The sequence below is a fragment of the Zalophus californianus genome, chromosome 10, assembly GCF_009762305.2.
Source record: "Zalophus californianus isolate mZalCal1 chromosome 10, mZalCal1.pri.v2, whole genome shotgun sequence".
NCBI classification, from domain to species: Eukaryota; Metazoa; Chordata; class Mammalia; order Carnivora; family Otariidae; genus Zalophus; species Zalophus californianus.
Window position 1 is genome coordinate 66,567,887 of NC_045604.1, and position 25,918 is coordinate 66,593,804.

At 46.7% G+C, this 25,918-nt stretch overlaps 1 protein-coding gene across 1 annotated transcript; it reads right to left on the reverse strand.

Moving 5' to 3' along the window:
* Window positions 1–4,606: 4,606 nt before the first annotated feature.
* Window positions 4,607–6,282, reverse strand: LOC113932730 (zinc finger Ran-binding domain-containing protein 2-like). Its single transcript, XM_035722343.1, has one exon. The coding sequence runs from the start codon at window positions 6,249–6,251 to the stop codon at window positions 5,259–5,261; it is 993 nt and encodes a 330-aa protein (XP_035578236.1). The 5' UTR covers window positions 6,252–6,282; the 3' UTR covers window positions 4,607–5,258.
* Window positions 6,283–25,918: the final 19,636 nt, after the last annotated feature.

Here is a 25,918-nt window from a genome sequence, read left to right on the forward strand (position 1 = left end):
AATAGTTAACACCTGTGAACTTGGGCAAAGAGAAATCGCCATTGTTTACACACGGGAACCCTGTCAGCAAGAGGCCTACATTCTCCCCTCGGAAAGAGAGGGAAAGCTTCTGGACTTGGCTGTTTTCCCTACCCATCTCACTGGTGGATCGAGACAGCAGGGGTTCAACCATACCATGTGGGTGCTTGCCACTGATGCTCAAGTGTTTAGAATGGGACCTTGGTGCAGTATGCCTTGAAAGGGCATTTTCTGTACTGCCCAGGTCCTGGAGCATATTGTACATGCATGGCTTATCTGCTCTTCATAATGAAGGCCTCTGGATCAGCCAGGGGAGGGAAGCAACTGGTTATTGAACAATATGCTTACGCCAAGCAAGTGCTCAGGAACATGAATGCCATTGTTCTTTTGGGATATCAGACAGTGATTGCTCTCTCTTACCACTGGATCAGTGTGGGAACTTGACACCAATCCTTGGGTGCTGGCTCTATGGGAGCCTCATCCACCCCTGGATGGATGGGAACCATTACAATTACAAATAAATAATTACAAATTATGCAACAGTATGGGAATGACTACAAAAAGAGTTAAGTTCTACATTTCAAAGAAGAATGGGAAATATCGGGGAGATGTCTTCATGTCCATTGCCCCAGAGATGAAGTCAGCTCTTTTCCCAAAAGGGATGGCCCCGCCTCCACACAAACATTCTCTGCTGGGCAGTGTCAAATGCCCTAAATCCTCATGATGTCAAGATAGTGCTGAAGCCAAATTACGAGCGGTCTTGTGGCCTACCCTGTCCCATGTTCACAAAAACATGACCAGGCTCCCGAGTTTCTTTTTGGTTGTTTATTTAGATTTTTATTTAAATTCTAATTAGTTAACACTTAATGTAATATTCATTTCAGGAGTAGTATTTAGTGATTCTTCACTTACCTATAACGCTCCCTACCCATCGTGACAAGTGCCCACCCATCACCCGTTTAGACCACCCCCCACCTAGCTCCCTCCATCTACCCTGTTTGTTCTCTATTGTTGAATGTCTCATGGTTTGCTTTGTTTTCCCCTCTTTTTTTCCCTTCCCACGTGTTCATCTCTTTTATTTCTTAAATTCTGCATCTCAGTGAAGTCATGTATTATTTGTCTTTCCCTGACTCTTATTTCATTAGCACAATACTCTAGCTCCATATGTCACAACTATATATACATGTCTGTGTATGTCACAACTCTTTTATCCATTCCTCAATTGATGGACAGTTGAGCTCTTTCTATAGTTTGGCTATTGTTGATAAGCCTGCAATAAACATCAGGGTACATGTGCCCCTTTGAGTCTATATTTTTATATCCATTGGGTAAGAACCTAGAGGTGCAATTGCTGAGTCATAGGGTACTTTGGTTTTTAACTATTTGAGAAATTTCCATACTGGTTTCCAGTATGGCTGCACCAGTTTGTATTCCCGCCAACAATGTAAACGTGTTCCCCTTTCTCCACATCCTCGCCAACACCTGTTGTTTCTTGTGTTGTTAGTTTTAGCCATTCTGACTGGAGAGAGGTGATAGCCCCTTGTACTTTTGATTTGTAGTTCTCTGATGATGAGTGATGTCAAGCATCTTTTCATGGGTCTCTTGGCCATCTGCATGTCTTCTTTGGAAAGAAGTCTTTTTGTGCTATTTTGCCCATTTTCTAAACTAGATTACTTGGGGTTTTGTTTTGTTTTGTTTGAGTGTTCATTTTTTAAGTTCTTTATGTATTTTGGATCCTACCCTTTACTAGATAGGTCATCTGCAAATATCTTCTCCTATCCTGAAGGTTGCCTTTTAGTTCTGTTGATTGTTTCCTTCAATGTGCAGAAGTTTTCCTTGTGATGAAGCCCAAATACTTTATTTTTAATCTGTTTCCCTTACCTCAGGAGACATACTTATTAAGATTTTCGTACAAAGAAGCTACCGCCTGTGTTCTTCTCTAAGATTTCAGTTTAGTCATTTAGTTCAGTTTTAGGGGTAGAATTTAGTGATTCATCAGTTGCATATAACACCCAGCACTCACTACAAGTGCCCTCCTTAATGCCCATCACACAATTACTCCATCTCCCCAACCATCTCCCTTCCAGCAACCTTCAGTTTTTTTCCTAGAGTTTCCTAGAGTTAAGACCTCCTTAATGCCCATCGCCCAATTATCCCATCACCCACCCGCTTCCCTTCCAGCAAGCCCTCACTTTGTGTCCTACAGTTCTCTTGTTTGTCTTACTGTTTTCATCTTATTTTATTTTTCACTCCCTTCCCCCATGTTCATCTGTTTTGTTTCTTAAATTACACCTATTAGTGAAATCTTATGTATTTGTCTTTCTCTGACTGGCTTATTTTGCTTAGCATAAAATGTCAAGATGTCATTTTTTTTGATGGCTGAGACATAGTCCAATGTGTGTGTGTGTGTGTGTGTGTGTGTGTGTGTCACAACTTTATCCATTCATCTGTTGATGGACATCTGGGCTCTTTCCATCATTTGGCTACTGTGGACATTCCTGCTCTAAGCACTGGGGTACATGTGCCTCTTTGAATCAGCACTTTTGTATCTTTCAGATAAATACCTAGTAGTGCAATCAGTGTGTCGTAGGCTAGTTGTATTTTTATGTTTTTTTTGAGGGACCTCTATAATGTTCTCCAGGGTGGCTGCACCAGTTTGCATTCCCAGCAACCACTGTAGGAGAGTACTCCTCTCTCTGCATCCTTGCCAACAGCTGTTGTTTCCTGAGTTGTTCATTTTAGCCATTCTGAGTGGTGTGAGGTGGTATCTCATTGTGATTATAATTTGTAGCTCCCTGATGGCAAGTGATGTTGAGCAATTTTTCATGTGTCTGTTAGCCATTTTTATGTCTTCTTTGGAGACATGTCTGTTCATGTCTTCTGCCCATTTCTTGCCTGGAGTTTTTGGTCTTTGGGTGTTGAGTTTGATAAGTTCTTTACCAGTTTTGGATACTAGCCCTTTATCTGGTAAGTCTTTTGCAGATATCTTCTTCCAACCTGTGGGTTGCCCTTTAATTATGGGTGACTGTTTCCTTTGCTGTGCCAAAGCTTTGTATCCTCACGAAGTCCCTCTAGGTCATTTCTGCTTTTGTTTCCCTTGCCTTGGAGCTGTGTCTAGAAAGAAATTGCTGTGGCCTAGGTCAAAGAAGTTGCTGCCTCTGTTCTCCTCTAGGATTTTGATGGATCCCTGTCTCACATTTAGCTCGTTCATCCATTTGGAATTTATTTTTTTGTGTACGGTGTAAGAAAGAGTCGAGTTTCATTCTTTTATATGTTATTTAACATAGTCCTGGAAGTCCTAGCCTTTGTGTCTAGTTGGAACTGCACTGAGCTTAAAACCATGTGTCAAGTAACATATTCCCTTCTTTAAGACATGAGCGTTGTAATGTGATACAGGTGATATAATGTGTAGAATAACTAGGAAAAATCCATGTTTACCTCCCTGAAACTGCACTCAGCTTAAAGTGCCCATGAATTAACAACTTTTTTTTTTTTTGATGCTTGACTCACAGCTTTATTTACATTTGTCTACAGCATCATTTCCTCATGAAATGAACTAGTACAGCTTAAACCAAATGAAATCATAATCATCTGAATTGTCTGTAAACTATTAGCTAAATTTATAACCTTGCATTTGCTTAGTACAGCCAAAGTTTCAAATACAGAAAGCACAAGAATAAACCAATGGTAACATGTAGACTCTAGAAGACCATCTGGGCAATTTAGAAGGTGGACTTTCAAGAAGTCTGAGGCACAATTACAAGAGAGTAAAGGTTCTTGTGCAACCTACAGTAAACGTAGCAAAGAAAATTAAGACATAAAAAAACAAGGGGAAGTTCTTTGTAAAAATATTATCAAAATACTTCTACATAAGGTATTTTGCTTTCATCTTTAGGTTAAGTTGAAGAGAAAAATCACTCATTTTAAAATAAACAAATAATTTTGTTTGGTCTACTGAACACCTTAAAACTTTTAAATTTTTAATTGCAGTAGACAATAACTTAAAATTAAAAAAAAACCAAAAAGTGGGTACTGACCCCCATGACAAAAAGTCCCCAGCACACTGTCGATTTCCCTTAATATACTTACCTTGCATTGTCACTGAAGATACTGCTAAGAGAAACCTTTCTGTTTTTAAGCCAGAGGACATAATGGAGCTCAGGTGACCAGATTTTAATTTTGAGAAATAAAACAAACTCTGAAAGTATTTTAAGCTGTAAGTAATTTCAAGTGAATAGGAACAATAAGTATTTTCTGCGTGTCATGCAGAAATAAGCATTCATTTGTTACTCAAAAGAAAATTTTATGCAGTGTTTGAACATCTCAAGGCAAATAAATGTTCACTTAAATTCACATCTCTGTTGGTCTTTCAACCAGAGAAATATACTTCTGAAGCTTTCTTTGTTCCTCACTAACTATGATTTAACTTTGTCTGCACTACCATATGTGATAACTGGGTTTTTAAAGGATATCACATAAAGCTTCTTAAAAATATTAAGATAAACATCTTGAAATAGATGTTTTTCTCATCAGTAATACCAGTAAAGGAACTGGTTTTACATTTTTGCTCAAAATCATGTCTCAGGCAAGGAGAAATGAGTAACACCTCTTTCCTTCTGCAATTCACAAGATTTTTCTTCATTAAACGTGGTGGTACAGAAAGCAAAACTGAGTAAGAGAGAGAGACAAAGATTCTAAGGCACCCTCAGCATAGGGAATTTCAAAATAAAAGTTTCCAGTTGGCTTTTTCAACTAGTTTTACCTTTTCTGATTAAGAATCACTTTGACACAGATTAACATAAACAGGTGGACTCCTTTTCCCAGAATAACATAAACAGATTGTTTCCGACTACTTTACCACAGTCTTGCCTCCATGCCCAAAGTTCAGGCAAGCCTAGGTTATCCTGTCTTCAGTCAATAGACAGTTCATATTCGGAAATGAAAAAAAACAAGAGTTCAAATTTGGAAACAAAGTACTTTGTCATAGCTGAAATGGTTTTAAGTGAAGCAAATGGCTGTAAATAATGAATGATAGAGCATATATTTTGGGACATTATGGCTTAAAATACTATTTACTTCTAATTTCACAAATAAACACAGCTGTATTGTTCTGAGAAGCAATGAAAGGCATGCACCTCTACTAGCAGATTTAGCACTTCTGACCAAGTAAGACACCAACTTCTTAAAAAATATGCTTCATGCACTGTACTGATTTTTTTTAAGATGTAAATTTTAATACATTATTTCTTTTTTGAACTTGAACGGGAACCAGAATGGGATGATCCAGAAGATGACCTGTGGTGCCTTTCGGGTGACCATGATCTTGTTCGTCTTTTTTTGCGATCACCAGATGAAGAAGATCTAGAACGACTTCTCTTTCTGTTCCTCTCAGGAGATGATGATGAACTTGAATAAGATCTTTTTCGTGGGGAAGAAGAGCCCCTGTGGGACCTGGAGCTGGATCTTGATTTCGACCCACGAGATCTCGAATGTTCTCTGGAACTGGAACGAGATCTTGACTGCGAACTGGAAGAACTTCTTGAACGGGACCTGGACCTAGACCTTGAACTTGAGGGGGAGGATGAGCGTGATGAAGATCGTGAATGTGAAGATCGAGACTTTGAGCGACTTCGTCTATTAGATTTCTTTTTATTACTATCTTCTTCTTCACTGGCATCAAGATTATATTTTGAGAGATCAGCATCATCTTCATCCTCATCCTCATCTAACTTATATTTAGAAAGATCTTCATCCTCATCCTCTTCTTCTCCCTCAGATTCTTTATCTTCAGCTTCCTTTAAAATAGATGCAGGACCAACTGCCTTCCCTCTGTATTTTTTCTTTTTACATCCAAACTCATCATATTCACCATCAGATTCTTCTCTTTCTATATATTCAACATTTTCTCTTTCATTAAAACCACCACCATAGCCTGTTCTTTCTTCTAACTTAGCATACTTTGGAGTATTACACATGTTACACTCTGATCTTCTGGCCCAATTCACATTACTGCATGTTTTGCACTGCCAGTCATTAGCACTAAAAAGGCCTCGGCTCTTTTCTGCAAGTGTCTTCCCTATTTCAGTACCCCCAGCTTTCATCATCTTAGCCTCAGTTGTTTTCTCCCGACCACATCTATTACAGCTGGTTCTTCTGGCAAAGTTTACATTTCCACATTTTTTGTCAGGGCAAATCCAGTCACCGTCACTGACTCGGAAATTCTTCGTCGACATCTTGGACGCCGCCGTCACAACCACCCGCAGCTACGTCTTCGCAGGAGGAAGCGGCGAATTAACAACTTTTTATTTGAGTATTGTGTGAAGACACGTTAGCAAAAAAAAGAGGAAAAAAAAGTGCCTAACTTCTTGAACTACTCTGTGCTTAAAGCATCGGTTAAGTAACAACTTTCCTTTTCACATATATGTTCATAAACTTATGTGTATAATCCATAGAAATTGGCCTTATACTTCATTCCTTGAAAGTATAATGTGTTTAAAACTCTTCAAGAAACATCAGAGTTTCATAAAGTTAAGAAGTGTTTTCACACGTGTAGTTTTAACACAATGAAATGGCATTGTGCATACATTCTCGAAACTACACTGTTTTATATCCATTCTCCAAGCAACATCTTCTTTTCCTTGGGATATAAGTGTTTTATCTTATGTGGATGAGACGACTAAAAGCCATTTGTTGAACTCCTCATAACAACACTGTGTTTAAACCACTTGTCAAGGAACATCTTCCTTTCATGAATATATAGTTTTTTTTTAATTATGTGTAGAAAGAAGCATTAGGAAAAGGCATGTGCTTATCTACTTGAAACTGCACTACTTAAATCATCCATCAAGTAACATCTTCTTCATTCAGATGCAAGTGTATTTAAACTTATGTGTATACAGAGTAGGGAAACTCCTAGAAAATACGTTGTGTTTAAAGTGTCCCTAAAGTAACAGCTTCCTTTCGTTAAGACACAAGTTTGTGTGTGTGTTACGTTTCCAAGTCGGCAGAGTAGTAGGGGGATCCAGAACTTGCAGTGTCCTTCGAATACAACTAGATCAACATTCAACTCTTTTGAACAATTAGGAAGAGGACTGGAGGAGTAAGGAAACAATCTGCATAGTTGGAGGGAGGGAGGGAGGGAAGGAATCAATGGGCACAGCTGGAGGCAGAGGTGAGGTTCAGAGCCCTGTGTTGGAGGATTGGGAAGCCATGTAGGCCAGACAGGTAGGAAGCCCGGTTCACAGAACAAAGTCAGGAAGAAGGAGCAAGTTGGAAAGGATGCAGCGGGTTGTGACCACACAATAAGCTGAGGTGAGGAGATCCTTTGGGTCTCTCAGGGAGAGACTGCTGCCCTTCCTGGAGGGCGTTTGGCAAGATTTGAATGAGATCATAGGAGATTTGGACTGAGTTCTCACAAGATTTGGAATGAGAACTCGTGAGATTTGGACTGAGATCTCACGAGATTTGAACTGATTGGCGAGATTCAGATGAGATTTTCCTACAAATCCAATGAGATTTGGACTGAATTGTCAGGAGATTTGGACTGAGATCTCACGAGATTTGGATTCAAATCTCACGAGACTTGCACTGGTCTCTCACGAGATTCGAACTGATTGGCAAGATTTGGATGAGATCTCACGAGATTTGTACTGAGATCTCATGAGATTTGAATTGATTGGCAAGATTTGCATATCTCATGAGATTTGGACTGAGATCTCATGAGATTTGGAATGAAATCTCATGAGATTTGGAGTGAGAACTGAAGAGATTTGGACTGAGATCTCACAAGATTTGGAATCAAATCTCACGAGATTTGGACTGAGAATTCATGAGATTTGAACTGCATGGTGAGATTCAGGTGAGATGTCATGAGATTTTCCTACAAATCTCATGAGATTTGGACTGAGTTTTCATGACATTTGGACTGAGCTCTCCTGAGATTTGTGTAGAATTCGCTTGTGGTTTGCATGAGTTCTCACGTGATTTGTGCATACAGCTGTTCAGATTTGGAAGGCATTTGCGAGATTTGATTGCTTCTGCAATCAGACAACAAAAAGAAATATAAGGCATCCAAGTTGACAAAGAAGAAGTCAAACTCTCCCTCTTCACAGATGACATGATACTTTATGTGGAAAACCAAAAAGACTCCACCTCCAAATTACTAGAACTCATACAGCAATTCAACAGTGTGGCAGGATACAAAATCAATGCACAGAAATCAGTTACTTTTCTATACACTAACAATGTAAGTGTAGAAGGAGAAATTGAGGAATCAATTCCATTCATAATTGCAACAAAAACCATAAGATACCTAGGAATAAAACTAAAGAGGTAAAGGATCTATACTCTAGAAACTACAGAACACTTATGAAATAAATTGAGGAAGACACAAAAAGATGAAAAAAATATTCCATGCTCCTAGATTGGAAGTATAAACATTGTTGAAATGTCTATCCTGCCCAGAGCAATTTACACTTTTAATGCCATCCCTATTAAAATACCATTGGCATTTTTCAAAGAGTTGGAACAAAAAATCCTAAAATTTGTATGAAACCAGAAAAGACCCCAAATTGCCAAGGAAATGATGAAAAAGAAACACAAAGCTGGGGGCATAATGTTGCCTGACTTCAGGCTAAATTACAAAGCTGTGATCACCAAGACAGCATGGTATTGGCCCCAAAACAAACACATAGACCAATGGAACAGAATAGAGACTCCAGAAATGGACCCTCAACTCTATGGTCAACTAATCTTTGACAATTCAGGAAAAAAATATCAAATGGAAAAGAGACTCTTTAATAAGTGGTTCTGGGAAAATTGGACAGCTACATATAGAAGAATGAAACTGGACCATTCTCTTACACCATACACAAAGACAAACTCAAAATGGATGAAAGACCTCAATGTGAGACAGGAATCCATTAAAATCCTAGAAGAGAACACAGGCAGTAACCTCTTTGGCATCGCCCACAGCAACCTCTTTCAGGACACATCTCCAAAGGCAAGGGAAACAAAAGCAAAGATGGACTTTTGGGACTCCATCAAGATAAAAAGCTCCTACACAGCAAAGGAAACAGTCAACAAAACTAAGAGGCAACCCATGAAATGGGAGAAGATATTTGCAAATGACGTTACAGATAAGATTTATAGAGAACTTCTCAAACTCAACACTCAAAAAACTAATAACCCAGTCAAAAAATGGGCAGAAGACATGAACAGACACTTCTCCAAAAAAGACATACAAATGCTAACAGACACATGAAAGAAATGCTCAATATCACTAGCCATCAGGGAAATACAAATCAAAACCACAATGAGATACCACTGTATACCAGTTAGAATGGCAAAAATTAACAAAACAGGAAACAACAAATGGCGAGGTTGTGGAGAAAGGGGAACCCTCTTACACTGTTGGTGGGAATGCAAGCTGGTACAGCCACTCTGGAAAACAGTATGGAGGTTCCTCAAGATGTTAAGAATAGAGCTACCCTATGACCCAGCAACTGCACTACTATTTACCTCAAGATACAGACGTAGTGAAAAGAAAGGGCACATGCACCCCAATGTTCATAGCAGCAATGTCCACAATAGCCAAACTGTGGAAGGAGCTGAGATGCCCTTCAACAGATGAATGGATAAGGAAGATATGGTACATATACACAATGGAATATTATTCAGCCATCAGAAATGATGAATGCCCACCATTTGCATCAACATGGGTGGAACTGGAGGGGATTATGTTAAGTGAAGTAAGTCAAGCAGAGAAAGACAATTATCATACGGTTTCACTCATATGTGGAACATAAGCAATAGCACGGAGGACCACAGAGGATGGGAGAGAAATCCAAAGGGGGAGAAATCAGAGAGGAAGATGAACCATGAGAGACTACGGACCCCGAGAAACAATCTGGGGGTTTCAGAGAGAAAGAGCGTGGCTCGAGGGGGTAACAGGGTGATGGGTATTGAGAAGGGCATGTGCTGTGATGAGCACTGGGTGTTATACATGACTAATGAGTCATTGAACACTACATCAAAAAAAATTATGTACTATACAGGCCAACTGTAAAATAAATAAATAAATAAATAAATAAATAAATAAATAAATAAATAAAATAAAGATTTTCAGTTTAAAAAAAACCAAGTGTGAAAGAAAGCAGAGGGAAAGTGCGATATACTTTGAGGAACAACTCTGTGTGGAGGGTTTCTCTCAACTAATGTCATGTGTCATGAAGATAGAAAGGCTTTCAAATGTATGTGAGTTAACCTAAGGAAAGCCATACACTTAGCTCTGTTGGGGGGGGGGCAGCCAGCTCACTGCCCTTCCAGGCACCCCAGCTGAGGTGCAAGACATGTGAGTGAAGTCATCTTGGAAGTTCCAGCCGCAGCCGAGTTGCCAGCCAACTGCAGCGCATGACCTCAGCAAACCCGACCCAGAGCAGAAGAACTGCCCAGCTGAGCCTAGCCAACCCACAGAACCATGAACAATAATAAATCTTTATTGTCTGAAGCTGCTAAGTTGTTGGCATGCTTTGTAACACAGAGCAACATAACAATAAAAAATTGTAAAGAAAAAAAGTGTGAAAATCAATCCATTTCTCCTGACTTATCTAGATATACACAGGCCCATGAGAGTCAGGGAACCTAAGATTGGTGCTCAGGTATCTAGCAGGTGTGAACAATCCACTCAGATAATTCCTGGGGCATCAGCATGCTCCCCAGACCAGAGAGAGCCACAGGAAATTTACTCTGGAGATAAATGATCTGCCCCGTGGAGGACTTGGCCTTCACGAACCATTAAATCTCGTCAACATAAGCCAATCACTTGCCCTTTGCTGTCCTCTAGCAGTAACTCGTTTGAATTGGGGAGGATTCCTACTGGGGTGTATGTAAATTGTTGCTCTGAATGTTTTAATAACCAGGAGGTAAAAACCAGGAGACCAGTGCTTCCTGATACATATGGGCATCAGCTCTTAGTAGAGGCTGTTTTGAATTGGGTACAGAGAGCAAGGAGAGCCAAACTAGTCTGCCCCTGTCCACTAATGGGGAGCCCCAGAGGAGGAGGAGCCAGAAGGACACTTCTCCCTTTCTAGGTCGGTGTTTCAGTGTTTACAATGGTCCAAGCCCATCTTCTGGGTGGTCACGTTCCCTCTGCATGCACGGAGATGGGGGTCTGCAGTCTCACCTCCCAGGAAGCAGTGGAAGGGGAAAGATTGGGGATGTGGCAACCCCAGGAGTCTTCCTGTAAGAAGCATCACGGTTGAGTGGCAAAGACAAAGAAGGGCAGGGCACATGCCAGCAGTAAATGTGGAAGTAGCACAAAATGGGGTGTCAAGAGGTCAGAGTTCTCATTTTCTAAATTGGTTTGCGTCATTTTGGATAAATCAAAAGGACTTAACCCACTGCTTAGGCTGGATCTCTTTGTTGTGTGCAAGCATTTTGACGTGCTTTAAGCGTGGTAAAAATGAGGGCGGGGTGGTTGCCATTAGCTCTGTCTGTAACGGGAAGACCACCACACCCTCTGGCATCAGACTGAGTAGGAAAAAGGCCCCAGGGTGTCCTATGCTGGAGACACCAGGTGACCGCACAGAGTCCGCGCCAGCCAGGAGATACCAGCAGGTGCAGGGCTGATGGGAAGTGAGCAAATTCAGACGGTTTTCCGGCCTAGATGGAGCATCAGGCTGAGTCACTCTTCCCTCCATCTGCCTGGGGACTCCCGCCGCACATTTTCTGCTCCACCATGCCAGCCCATCTTTTCCCTTTCCTTGCTTCTCTTGCCTTCTCTAGGAGAGCAAACCAGTCATAACTAGAATCCGGAACACACTTCCTGTGATAGACTTTCCTTCCCATACTTAGTGTCTAAGAAACATGGTCAAATGGCAAACAAATACCTTATCCCCCCAAAACAAGAACAAACTACTCAGCAAAACCAAGCTACTATCAAAAATTTCTAAAACAAAACAAGAGGTGGAGGACCAGCTAAGCTCAAGGGCGAGTATAGGGCAATCTCTACACTCATCATCTTTATAGGCTCAGAAACTGTATTGATATTTTCAGAGCACGGATCTTGAAACACATTCAAACATGTTGAATATTGTTTTTGCAAGTATTTCCACACACATTATTTTTGGGGTCTCAACAAGAGTCTGTTGAGCTGCTGAGCGGGTCAGAGACAGCTAGCTGCCTTTCTGGATTCATCTTATATGTAGCAGAGGGTTGGAGCACCCATCGCCTTCAAAGTGCCGGCGGGGTGGAGGGAGGTGTGGCAGGCCCTGAAGGCTTTCCTGTCCTTTGCTGACCCCAGTGGCGGATAACTTTTTGATGATGTGTTAGAGACAGCATTTCAATCTCCATGTCACATAGGAAGGCAGCCTCATTGGCTGGGGACGTTCCTTGGGCCATTATTAGGGTGAAGTTTACTTTTGGACTCTATCAGTCACAAGTTACAGAAACCTGTTTGAATTGGCTCAACTGAAAAGGAGACAAATCAGGATAAACTGGTGTCTCAGGGAAGCCAAGGGCAAGATTGGCAAGTAGTCTCGGGAGGGACTGGAACCAGAAAAAACACACGTCCCAAACGGATGTAACGTGTCTGAAATCTGCAGAGGATGCCTGAGTCTTGCACGACACGAGCAAGGTTTGGAGGTCTGATGTGCACAGTGCAACAGTGATCCCACAAGGGGCCAGGGGGACTGACTTGACATCTGGGAAAGATGCCTTATTATATGTACAAATTGAATGAGTGCTAAAAAAAAAAAAAATAGCAAACGGGACAGATGATTCAACAAATGCTACCAATACCATTTGGAAGTTCACTTTATTTAATACACAGAAGTAAGTTCCATATGAATTAAAGAGTAAATCTTTTTTTTATAGATCTCATCTATTTATTTGAGAAATACAGAGAAAGCACCAGTGGTGGGGGAGTGGAGGGGCAGCGAGAGAGAGAAGCAGACTCTCCACTGAGCAGGGAGCCCGATGCAGGGCTGGATCCCAGGACCCTGAGTTCATGACCTGAGCAGAAGGAAAACGCTTAACCAGCTGAGCCACCCATGTGCCCAAGAGTAAATATTTTTTAAAGTAATTTTTTAAAGTGTATCATAGAAACTAAAATAAAACATAATTGAATATTTATTAAGGCTTTAATGAAAAGAAGGCAACAACTACTAAGCCCGGAAACCGCATGGGAACATCGTAAAGAAATGTTGACGAGTGTTGACATTTGCTGAGAGTTTATTATCTAAGTCTCTATTTTTAAGCACTTTGTCCACATTATCTCATGTATCTTCCAATCTTATGAAATGGTCCCATTGTTCTCATTTTTAAAGGTGAGTAAACTGAGGCAGAGAGATGTTCAGTAACTTGCTCAAGATCATACGGAAAAGGGTGGAAATGTGCCTCCAAAGCCAATACTCTAATCTTCTGTCTAAGGTCTCCTCCACATGAATTTAAATAGACTTACATGGGGCGCCTGGGTGGCTCACCTCCGTTGAGAGTCCAATTCTTGATTTTGGCTCATGTCATGATCTCAGGGTGGAGAGATCGCGCCCCATGTCAGCCTGTGCGCTCAGCATGGAGTCTGCTTGGGATTCTCTCTCTCCCTCTCCCTCTGCCCCTCCCTCCCACTTGCGTGCTCTCTCACTCTCTAAAATCAATCAATCAATCAATCTTAAAAAATTAAAATAGAGGGATTTTAATCTCTGTACTCAGAGCTTACAGGGGCCATTTGTTCAGTCATTCACTGAACTCACACTAAAGGATAGACACTGCTCCATGCACTGGGCACACAGTGATGGATCAGCAGACGTGGCACCTGACTCCAGAATCTAGAGAAGGGACAGACCATAAGAAGCAGATTTACAAACTAATGAGAGCATTTCCAATGGTAGCAAGTGCGATGAGGAAGAAAATATGGGGCTAAGTGATGAAGAGTGACTGGGGCAGGGGCCCTGGCCCAGATAGGGTGGTTGGGAAGGGCCCGGGGAGGGAGCCTGGCTGGTGGATGAGGTTTGTGGGATCAGGGAACAGAAGGACTCAGGTTCTGGGCTAGGGTGGAATGTGGTACCACCTAATATGATGGGGAAAACCTGAAAAAGTGCAGCAGGTATAGGGAAGAAAAGGTCCCATCCTGATATGTTAAATCTTTTTTTTTTTTTTTTTTTTTTGAGAGAGAACGTGCATGCAGGGAGGGGGAGGGACAGAGGGAGAGAGAATCCCAAACGGGCTCCTTGCTCAGTGTGGAGTCCCACCTGGTGCTCGATCTCACGACTCAGATCATGACCTGAACCAAAATCAAGAGTCAGACACTTAACCCAGTGAGACACCCAGGCACCCCAGAAAAATACTTTTAAAATAAGAATACCCAGCAGAGCCAGGACGACATGGGTGCTCTTCATACATCGATGGTGACATTGTAAAGTGGCACACGTATTTTGGAACGTAATTTGCCAAGTGTCAGAAAAATTCTTATATCCTTTTTCACTTTGGGAATTCTATCTTTAGGAAAAGAGACCGTGAGCCCCTGGTATCAACCACGGGTGAAAATCTGAACATGAAAACAAAAGATGGACACAGACACAGTGGTAAAGCTGCGTCCCTGGGCTGTGCGGCCTTCGTCGGCGATGGCAGGTTCATGTGGCTGGGATAAGTTCCTCCGGGCCGCTAAATTGATCCCCACAGAAGCAGAGGAGGTGGGGAGGCCTTTGGTGGGCTGCAGGCCTGGTCCCCAGAGCTTGGGCACCTGCTGGGAGCCCCCCAGGCACCCCAAGTACCTCACCGCCCCCACTCTGCATGGGCTTCGTCTTCAGGACAATCACAAGCGGAGTGGCTCAAGGTCATCTTCCACTTAGGTGCTCAGCAGTCTGTTCAGATGGCAGAGTTGGCTGCAGAGCTCAGCCTCCAGCTGCTGACACACTCACTAGGCAGTTTCCCTGGTGATTGCTAAAGCCGACCTGGAATGTGTTCTCGGTCTTCAGTGGTTAGCTGGAAATCAGCAGTCTTGGGGGGGGGGGGGGTGGGGGTTGTTCTGTAGGAGTCAAATGACCTCCCAGTGTTTCCATCTGTGGCAGGAGGAGGGAGCTCTCCGCCTGCCTCTGGGAGAGCCTTGGTTAGCACAGTCTCATGACCTCTCGGAGCAGCTCCGGCCAAGGACACTAGAAAAATGGCCCCAGTGAGTCAAACTAACCAGATTCCACACTTCATGCTTCTTCCCATGAGCAACCCCCCCTTTGGAGAGACTCCTGTGTCCGGGTCAGAGAGCACTTGGGAGCCGCCCGGAACCCCAAGCCAGACCTGGGTTGCGTTTCAGGGGCAGCAACACCCCTGCCAAGCCAGCAGGCTGGGATGGAGCTGCCACAGGAGGCAAGCACAGGCAGCTCTTTGGAGAAGTTCCAGGGTGAGAGAGTACCCCAAAACGCTCACTGTCAACCTCTGCTAACCCGCTAGGCACCCAAGGTTTTCTGGAACCAACTGTGAAACCAGTTCCCAGGTTTGGTCTCCCAGGAACATGATAGCTAGATGCACCTCCTGGTGTCCACACAGCTGCGCCCTTACGCCCGGTGTGACGCAGACACCCAAAGCAGCCTCCAAATACTGTGCAAACCTTGGATCACCGTGTGAGAAGTTCCTGACGTGAATTTTGAATGCGTCATGTACTGTGATCCTCAGTCCGCACCTGGCTCCAACACCCAGCCCGGGGCAGGCTGCGGAGACCTCCTTAAAGCTCCAGGTGCTGTTTGTCACCCCGCCCCCCAACCCTGCTCTGTGGCTGCCCTCCTAAGGCAGATCCGTGGCCCTGCCCCTGGAGACACACGGGTTGGGGCAAGTGGGGCCACCTGACCAGTGAGCCATGGCTGGAGCTCCAGCCACAGAGGACTCATCAGATTTCTCTCTTGACTGAGCCTGAATCTGGGAATGGGCCCTGGCAACGTGTGCAGAGGGCCAGGAAGACGGGAGCTGGTGGAGGGAAGGCCACAGAAAAGGCAATGTGCCTACCGGTAGGAAGCCGCAGGGAGCACCTGCTTCCCCTCCAGAGCACGGTCGCGAGCAGGGAAGAGAAATCTTACTTACAAGCCCTCTGGAGCGACCACTGTCCTGAGTCTTTACGACGACATTTATTCCAAGGCTCCCGACAAGGGAAACCCCAACTAGAGACCTTGTCACCCAGACAGGCGCATCTGGTCCTTGGTGGGACTCACGGGGGCACAGGTACCGGGAGCATCCCCAGTGGGCGGGCCTGACTTATTTCCTCATGCACCAGAAGGAGGAAGCCGGTGCTTCCTGTTGTCTCGCTCTCGTCCTCTCTCAGGCCCTTGAGGGCCCCCTGGGCCTTCTCCAAGGCCAAAGCCCACAGCCATCCTGATCCCCTTGCTGCAAGTCACAGCTGTGTCCTCCACCGTTTCCGGGCCCACCTCCTCTGCACGGCATGGATGGGCTATTTTTACCTTGGCTTCATCCAGGCTCCTTGCTGCCCCAGAACCACCAGAGGAGAAAGGCTATTTATTAGTAAGACCCCTGGGTCTCACGCCCGACTCAGTGAATCGGTGTTTCCAGACCTGGAGCCCCAGGGCTGTGTTTTTAAAACTCCCCAGGGAATTCCGGTGTACGGCCTGGGGCAGGGACCCCTGAGCCGGGCTAGCCCGAGTCCAGATGTGGAAACAGGCCCGTGCAAGGTGAGGGGTCTTTTGCCAAAGCCACGTGGCTTTTATCGGCAGTAGTGGCTGGTTGCTGTCCTCCCCAAACGAGGTGAGTCCCCAGGTAAGACCCTTCCATGCAGTCATGCCAGGCAGAAGGGCACTGAGCCCTCCTGGTGCTCATGGGGAACACGGGTGGGGGAAAGAAATGGGTAAGTCAACATTTATTTAGCATTCAGGAGCGAGGCCCTGGACATAGCCCTTTTATCCACACCCCAGTGGAGATACACAAATATATGTAGATATATATTAAAGGTTTTTAATCTTGCAAAAGGAGGACAGAAAGGACCCCACTTAGAGAGGTTTTCCATTCCCGGCTGACTGAGCAATTTCTTGTCACTGGATGTGTTTTCCTGCTCATCTCCCTAAGGCTCATACCAATAGCAAGCTGGCACTGACAAGCATCCCCTGAAAAGGAGAATTCGTTTCTTCTACTCTCAAGCCTCAAAGGAGCCAGCATGCAGGACAGACCCGGAGAAACGCTGCTCAGCTCCCAAGGGCAGACCCAGATCTGCTTTGTTAATTGCTCACTGTCCCTTCGGGCCCAGGCACTGCGTCTGACACGGTGGTGTTCCCTGAATGGCTGTTCAATCAATCAGATGTCCAGGTTCTTACTACTTCGGTTGACTCAGTTTTATTGATCTCTCCTCTTTGGTTTAGCTTCAGCCACTCTCCAGCCTCTGGAACACGGGACATTCTATCAGGTGCATGCCATACCCACTTCTAGAACATGCGGGGGAGCGCCCCTCTTGGCCCAGCCATGGCCTCTCCTCAGCGGCTATTCCCCTCATGAATGGCACGTCCACCTGCTCAGGCTCCCGAACCAGGGAGCCTCAAGATTCTTCCTAGATGCGCATCTCATCCCCTGCCCCCAACTGGTTCCACCACTTTCATGGGTCTCCCTCACCTTCCTGTTCCCCAGGGCGGGGAGCCTCAAGTCCCTCCTTGGTCCTCCCCCAAATGATTGTCCCTCTGCTCACTTCTTCCCAAGGAGAAAGTTTGTTGGTCTAATGCGTTGGTTTCCCAGACACTAACTGGACCATGATTCCCTGTGGGCGCCGTCTTGAGAAGGTCCCTGAGCCTTAATGGGGCAAACATGTTCTCTTTGCCTCCTGAGACTACCCTGAAGGTTTTCCTTGAGTTAAAGTTTTCCCCTTTAATTGGGGAATTGGGATCTAGGGGAATTAAGGTGCATTGATCTCTAGCCTAGGCCAAAGGAATGCTGTACATGGTTCAACCCAGTTTAAGAGAGTTTGGGATTTAGGGCCAAAGCACCAGCTTAGATTAAATTTGGGGTCTGAGGGAGACCATAAATTACGAGCTTGTTTTCTTCATCCAACTTCTGAATGAGTTAAGAGATTAAAAGTGAGGACTAAGACATATGGATATAAAATTGCCATCTCTGCTATAGATAAAGCTGATACTGGAGAATGTGGCTTATCCTGGAAGCGAGGAGTTCCCCACTCCAGTTAGCTCTGGACCAGGGCAGCCTCCGGATGGGGAGACTGGCAGATGCCCACTCCCCTAAGCCTTGAAACGTAGACCAGCAGACCATAGTGTGTGCTGTCTCCCAGGGAAGAGTCAGGGAAGGGTGGAGAGAGACCAGGGGTTTGTGCTAATGGTACGTGGAGGGCTGGTCTTTCCCATGCTTGGAAGGAAACATGAAGAAAGGACAATTAACACGGCGACTTCACCGGAGTGCTATATTCACTTCCTTGCTCAGCTTCTGTTCCCTGCTTGTTTCCCTAGGAGCTCATCATGCCCATACCCTTTATCCCTCGCCTGCTGCCAAATGTCATTGCCTCCCATCTGGGTTACTCTGGTGGGCTCCGGCATGGTCCGTTTGGGCTGCTATGGCAACAGCATAGACAGAGTGGCTTACAATATAAACAGGAGAAATTTATTTCTCATGATTCTGAAGGCTGTAAGTCCATGATCAAGGTGTTGGCAGATCTGGGGTCTGGTGAGAGCTATTTTGTGGTTCACAGATGGCTCTTCCTGCCATGGCCTCGTATTGTGGAAGGCATGAGGGAGCTCTCTGCAGTCTCTTTCACACGGGCAATAATCCCACCATGAGGTACTCCCTCTCAAGACTACTCACCTCCCAAAGGCCCTACCTCCAAACACCATTGTGGGCCGGGTTTGCAGCATCTGAATTTTAGGGGGACACAGTAGCTCCCCACCGATGTCCCTGATCCAGTTCCCCATCGGAACCCACCTCCCACACATATCCAGAGTGATCCTTCAAGAAGCGCAGATCTGGCCGTGTGATTTTGCTTCTGAGGCCACCAGGGGGCTCCTCGTCAGTGACAAAACTGCCCCCCCCCCCCCCGCCGCCCCCCCAGCCAGGGAAGAGCCCAGGACTTCCAGTGCAGGGACAGCGTGGGTCCATTTGCCAGGACTGAAATCTCCTCAGTCAGGGTTTTCTGAAAATGTAGCCCAACGAATTATGGTCAAGTTCATCCAAGTTTAAACAAAAAACCAAGGTCAGGTTCCTCAGCTCAGCATCAGCCCAGAAACCCAGAGGTGTGATATCCGCCCTCCAATGGCTGGACGTCTGACACAGCATAGCCAGCGTTTTAGGACGTGGGTGCATTGCCCCAGCCCACCCACCCTTCAGGCCTCCCTCGGCCTCAGTGGGGGGGTCCCACCTGGTCCTCACGGGAAATTTGCTAACAAATCACTACCAGCTCAGACCCTCTTGCCTCTCGGTCCCCTAGGGACCCCATAGACTTTAGGATGAAGAACCTCAGTGTTGTGCCAGCTTTCACCACAGATGCATCCTCCGCCCCCATGTCACAGATATCATGTCACACGCATCCGCCATGATAGAACTTCACTGTGTTTTCACCCAGTTGAGTGGATCAAGGAGTTGGGCGGTGGGGGGGGGGGGCACAGGAGGGGACGCCCATCACATAACATCTCACCATCCCGGGGGGGGCCGTCCACCGTGGTCTCCACACTCCCCAGTCTGCCTCTGTGAGCGCTCAGCTCAGCTCTCTCCTGAGCAACCTTGGGCTGACGATTCACTGCCCCCCCACCCCTCCCGGCCCCTTGCGGTGGGGCATACAGGGGTCACCACCATCCCCTACCCAGTGTCCTCTGGATGTGGAAATCAGCCCGAGAGGTGTAAAGTAAACTGTTTTCTGATGACAGATGGTTCTGGGGTGGAAAAATAAAAGCAAGGAAAGAATAATGAGAGTAGTCATTCCAACTTTTTTTTTCCTTTTGGGGAAATGTCATACATAAAACAGAAGGAAGCAAGAGTTTGCCATAAATACATCTTCCCAGAATACTCCAACAGTGGCTCGGCTGAGTGGTCAAGGCCTGATCTGGCTGAGCTAGTATATACACAGTCAAGAAGGGGAAAGAGGGCCCAGCCCAGGTGCCTGGAGGCCCCTACAACTTCTGCAGGCATGTCCCAGTGGGACCCGGCTGCCCCAGACAGAGCAGGTGACCAGCAGAAGCTTCTTGAAGCAGGAAGAGCCAGCTGGATGGCCATGGGGCCGTCAGCCCGTTCTCACCCTGGCACCCCTCCCTACGGCTCCCAGGGCCAAGGGCCTGTCTTTAGATAAGGACATGAGCAACTGGGCCTGAGCAGATGCTACAGCCTGGACACAGGTGAGGAGGGAGGGTGGCCAGATGGCTCCACAGGTGTCAGCAGGGGGACAGACCAAGTTCCAAGCCCACGCCAGCTTGAGCTGTCCTCTCTGGATGAGAAAAATCGGCATCTACTCGGGTAAGTGACCGTCAGGATGAGCAGGACAAGGTACAGACAGTGGCCAGCACAGTGCCTGGAAGGTGGGAGATGCTTAGTAAGGGGTGGTTCACTAATAATAAAATACTAGACTGCTAGAGTTGTCTCCGCAGAGAGGCCCTTCGGGTCCTCCCCTCCAGAGCACGCCCCTGTGGTCAGCTTGCTTCCGTTTACTACAGAGCACGAGAGTGTTCTTAGGAATTATACACTCACGTCTTCACTGGCCTTCTGCCTTCCTACTAGAACGGAAGCTGCCTGTAGGCAGGGACTTTGTCCTCTGCTGTGTTCTCCACACCTAAAACCATGCCTGGCACACTTAGATGCTCAAAAATTTTTGAAGGAATTGACCAACGCGTGGCTCAGTAACCAGTAATAAATATTATACCTGGCTCTTATGTACTTTACGGTTTTCAAAGGACTTTCCTGTCAAACCTGCATCCTGCTGGGTACTGGTGCTGGGTGCTGGTGAAGGGGCAGCAACAGGGGAGCCTGGCAAGTGCACGCCCTGCCCAAAGCTGCCTCCAGCGCCTGATCCCAGCAGGGGATTTTTAAAAGCAACCAGAAACCCAGGTTTTAATGTAAAATGTCTTACTTTGAAAGCACCGTATGGGCTGGTTCCTCCCACAAACCACGGTTGACAACGCTGCCCTTTCTGCTTTGCGACCCCCAGCATTTCACCTTACCTTCCTGGGCTTCCCGAAGAAGGGATGAGATTGCACCATGTCGGGGGCCTGCATCTCTACCCCAGCTGAAGACATGCCTTCAGTGTGTTCCCAGTGTCACCAGCTCAGGGGTGGGGGCAGGCCCAGGCTGAGAGAAAGAGCTGGGGCAGGAGAGGGGAGCTCAGGTGGGTTTCATGGGGCCCAGCTGCTTGCAGGACAAACTGGTTCTGAAGTCAAACTAGCCCACAGGACATCAGACCTAGCTTTTATTTATCTCTGAAGGGACAGCAACAGCCACCACAGGACATGCCTTCCTTCTCAGCCAAAAGATATGAATTAGTAGCTCTGTTGTTGTTCTGGTTAAAATGTCAAAGTCTACCGAATCCAGCAAGATAATCAGGTGGAAGATAACCAGGGAATTTTTATGTTTACCAGTCCTGGTGGGTGTCCCTAGAGGGGCAGCTCTGTCTCCCCACAGCCATCCCTTAGAGCCACTTTCCAGAATCTGTCAGTCTTGGGATGGAGGCAGGCATCTGCGGAGGCATGTGGAACTGTGGACAGAAAGGTGTGGATGTGGCTCACCCTCTGGGCACCTCCAGTGGTGTCTGAAGCCCATGAGCAGCAGGAGATGTTTATGGTCCCACAGACTCACCCCACCAGGTGACACCTTGCAGCACCTCCTACTGAGCTTCCACTCGGCCCCGCCCCTCCCCCCCCCCAGCTAGACTCACTTGCTCCACCCCCTGGGGTCGGTGCCATCCCGGAGGTGGGGGGTGATGGGGCTGGTACCTGCACACCCCCATGCAGAAGCCCGGCAAGCAGGGGGCGGGAATCCAAGCCCCCCACCCCCACCCTCTGCTCTGTGAGGCTTTCTCTACCTTCGTTTCCCTCCTAGGTTGCTACTGATTTTACTTTTTTTTTTTAAGATTTTATTTATTTATTTGAGAGAGAGAGCATGTGCACGACGGGGGGAGCGAGAGGGAGAACAAGATTCCTGGCTGAGCAGGGAGCCTGACCATGTGGGACTTGATCCCAGGACTCCAGGATCATGACCTGAGCCTTAGGCAGACACTTCACTGACTGAGCCACCCAGAAGCCCCCTGATTTTACTTTTAAACAAGATTTTTGTTCAAAGAGCAGAGTATCCCACACTTCCTTGAGAACCCTTTCCCTACACCCCCCCCCAAAACAATCAGAAGGGGTCCATTAAAGGACTGGTTCAGAAGGTGGGCTCTAACTGGGGACCTCCATGGGGCTGCTCCCAGGGCACACACCCCACAGGATGAGCAAGGTCCTGAGGGCGAGACAGAGGCAGCCCATGACCACCACACCAGTGGGGAGAACTGACTGCAGCTACAACCTTGAGCATCAGAAAATCTGGAAGATTCTGAGCCATCTCAACTAGTGAAAATGCTTTTGGATTATGTCACTTTCTTCAACTTTACCCCAAAGAGATCTTTCTTAAAATGTTTTATTCGCTTCACCTACTTTTCATGGCTCACCTATCACACAGGGTATTTGTTGTGCTCTGTGACCTATGGGAATGTCCTCGTGAACCACAATGCCCCCGAAAACTATCTGCCTGGCCATGGTGGGTCCCAGGATGCTGTGTGTTTTGAAGTCCAGTATCGACTTTTCTTAATTCTCCCCTGATAATAAAGAAAATAGAGAACATGGGTAGAGTAAAAATTCATTTCTTCCCTCCCAGGTCATGAACGGTTTGTAAATTGTCGGTAGGACTCTAGTGAGAATCCAAGAAGGGGCTCTCCTGGGAGAGAAGTTCGGGTTGCCTACAGTAGAAATCCTGTGGCATTTAAGCAGCCTTTCAGTTCTTTTCTAGCTTACGAGATCATTCCACAAGTATCTTCTGAGCACCTGCTGATCACCAGGCCTGTGGCTGCAGTGGGGAATGGGAGTGTGCGCTCCCCGCCTGCCTACCCAAGCTGGCTTACTAGCGGTGACTGTGGTCTGCAACATGAAATTGCTGAGTAGCCAAGTTCCAGGTAGACAGAATGTGGCCTGTGTGCCTTCAGCACATGGTTCAGAGCCATGCACTTAGCTCACAACCATGTCAGGACATGCATAGTGCCCAGACATTCGTGCTCCCAGATACTTCTGAAGCCACCCCAAGTGCCTCCTGCCCCGGGTGTCAAGGACTCGGCAGAGAGTGGAGGCGATCAGCCATTTCGGAAAATAGAACCCGGACTTTCAATGCCACCTGTGGACATGTATCGGGCAGATAATGAGACAAAATTCAAGAAGGAACTTTCCTATTTCCCAGAATGTTCTCTCTTCCTCCCTCCCGTGCTTTTGTTCAGTTAGCAACATTTACTATATTATGGATCCTGGACTGGATTGCCCGATAGAAGAACCAAGTGGCACCCAGAGATCTTGGAGGATAGGAGGTTTTTTTAACACCGGCGGGCTCAGAGGAGAGTGATCTCCAAAGGTCTGAGCCCCGAGCACAAACAAAGGGGGCAATTTATACACTTCTACTTCCGCATACTGGGCACTTTTGGCGTGTGCACGAAGGGGGGCAGGGAGATGAACCTGGATTGGCACACAAGGGAAGCGGAACAGAGAGAAGAACCCGGAAGAGCCTGGGGCAAGGACTCTTGGGACTCTCGCTGGCTCAGTCAGCCATCTTAGGACACAGATTTTCCTTATCATTTCCCCCTTTGATGCCCCTTTAAACACCTAGTTTAGAGGGCATCATTTTCATCTTCTAAGGGGCAATAGTAAGGAGTAACTGGAGTCTGATTTTAGCAATCTGAGTACATTGGTGATAACCCTAGTAAGGGCATTAAGAATACAAGGACCAAATGTCACTATGAGGAGAAGCAATATGAGGGGGCTGATGAGGGGGGCGAACCAAGGGAACCACTGTGAGAGAGTATCCCAAGTTGTCCACTGGAGTGTTTCCCACCGGCGATGTAGTCGTTCCTGTAATTGGGTCAGAGTTTCTTGGACCACCCTGGACTCACTAGCTTAGAAACAACATTCCTCCTACAAGAAGAGGCAGAGCCCCCCTTGTGCGGCAGTGAGCAAGTCGAGCCCGCACCTGTTTTGGAGGACCACTGAGGCCAGTGAACCGAGTTGGCGCTGCAGGGCCAGGGCCGACTGAGTGAGGGCGGAAAAATCCCCCGTGCGTTGTTGAGTTAACCCCTGGTACTGAACCTGAGACATCCCCAAGCCAGTGGCGCCAAGGGCAACACCTGATGCGGCCAGCAGGCTCATGATAAGAGGGATGGCCGTGGGGGAGCGTCGAGGGCGGCTAGGAGGTCTCCATATGAGTGGGGCATCGCTCCCGGGAGGACTGAAAGATCGGGTAAGAAACTGACAGGTGTGCATGATTGATCGCGAGGGGTGATGCAGATGTATACACCTTGATCACAAGCCAGAAAGTGTTGTTAAGCGCACAGACCCGACTGTGGCCCATGACGGGAGAGGAAGAGTTTCCATACAGCAGTACCGGAGCCAGAAAGGGATAATCTGAGGTCCCCAGTGCCAAGGTGGGAGGTGACATGGTAGATTGGTTGAGGATGACATCTAGGTGTTGGACGGGACCAGGCTTCATACAGATCCAGCAGTCACACACTAGGGGTAGATTTGAGTGGTTAAGCACTTGGTGGAGGCATTAATCATACCTAACAGTTGCGCTATAGATGCTTGCTGCATGTGGATGGGGGACCCGGGGATGCACCAGGGTGAGTTATTTTCTTTCTCACTCTGGGGGTTGACTGTAAGGCTTGGAGTGAACATGGACTTAATCATAAATTTGGCCATGGGGTTGGTTCTCATAGGGTGATATTGGCCCAACAGGAGAATGACTCCTGTAGCCCATGATGTGGCATTGGGTTCTAAGACTGAGAAAGTGAGCGCTATACAGTGATTGTTAGAGCAAGAGGATGGGGTGGCGTTGCATGCCAAGGAAATCCAGATGTCACTTCACTGTTTGAGGTGCCACCACCTGGTGGACCATCGTTCCATTCCCGGCCAAGTTGCCAACAATGACTCACATCCCCAGGCTTGTGAGCAGAACTGAGGGCAGGTGTTTGCCTGTTGAGGCGTAGGGCCCCCACAGATGTAGATATCTACCAGCTGGTAACCTGAGTGAGGGCCATGGTAGGAACACCATCTATGAGGTTCCCAGGAGGTGTCAAGAAGCTGGCATCCATCAAAATGGAGGTTAACCTTTGGTGTGTGTCCATCCCAGGTGGAAGAAGTTGGGGGGTGCGCTGGTGTGGGATCAAGGGGGATAAGCTGGAAAGTCCACTTGCCAGTAATGGTGATACGAGAGTTTGCCCCCCTTGCCTGGCCGGGCAAGCTAGAGGCAGTGAGGAGGAATCGCACACCAGGTAGCAGAAAACCGGGACTGACTGGGGCCAGGAAAACCACGGTGAAATGCACTCAGGAGTAGACAGCAGAGGGCCATTGAAAGTGGGGTCTATGACCTTAGGTAGAGGGAGCCATCATGGCTAACCCGTCAGCAGATGAAACCTGTGGACAAGTAAGTGCAGTAACACACCCTAGGGACACCCAATAAGCAATGACAATAGTAAGCCTCAGGGGGATGTCCAGTCAGAAGGGGCAACAGTGTAGAGTCTGACCCCCAAGATGAGGGAAATCATGCCGATGAGCCAGGGACCACAGTGAACAGGAGTCCATCAGTCGGTGGAGTCTCATCGAAAGTGAAGATGGAGTGGGTTCGTGAAGTCTGGCTGGACTCTCCACTGGTGCAGCTCCTCGTCCGAATGATGAGCTTTCTTTACTCTTGAGTGGTGGATCCACGG

Bases quoted from the DNA above. Each gene is read 5' to 3' on its own strand.
- LOC113932730 (XM_035722343.1), bottom strand. From the start codon at position 6,251: ATGTCGACGAAGAATTTCCGAGTCAGTGACGGTGACTGGATTTGCCCT.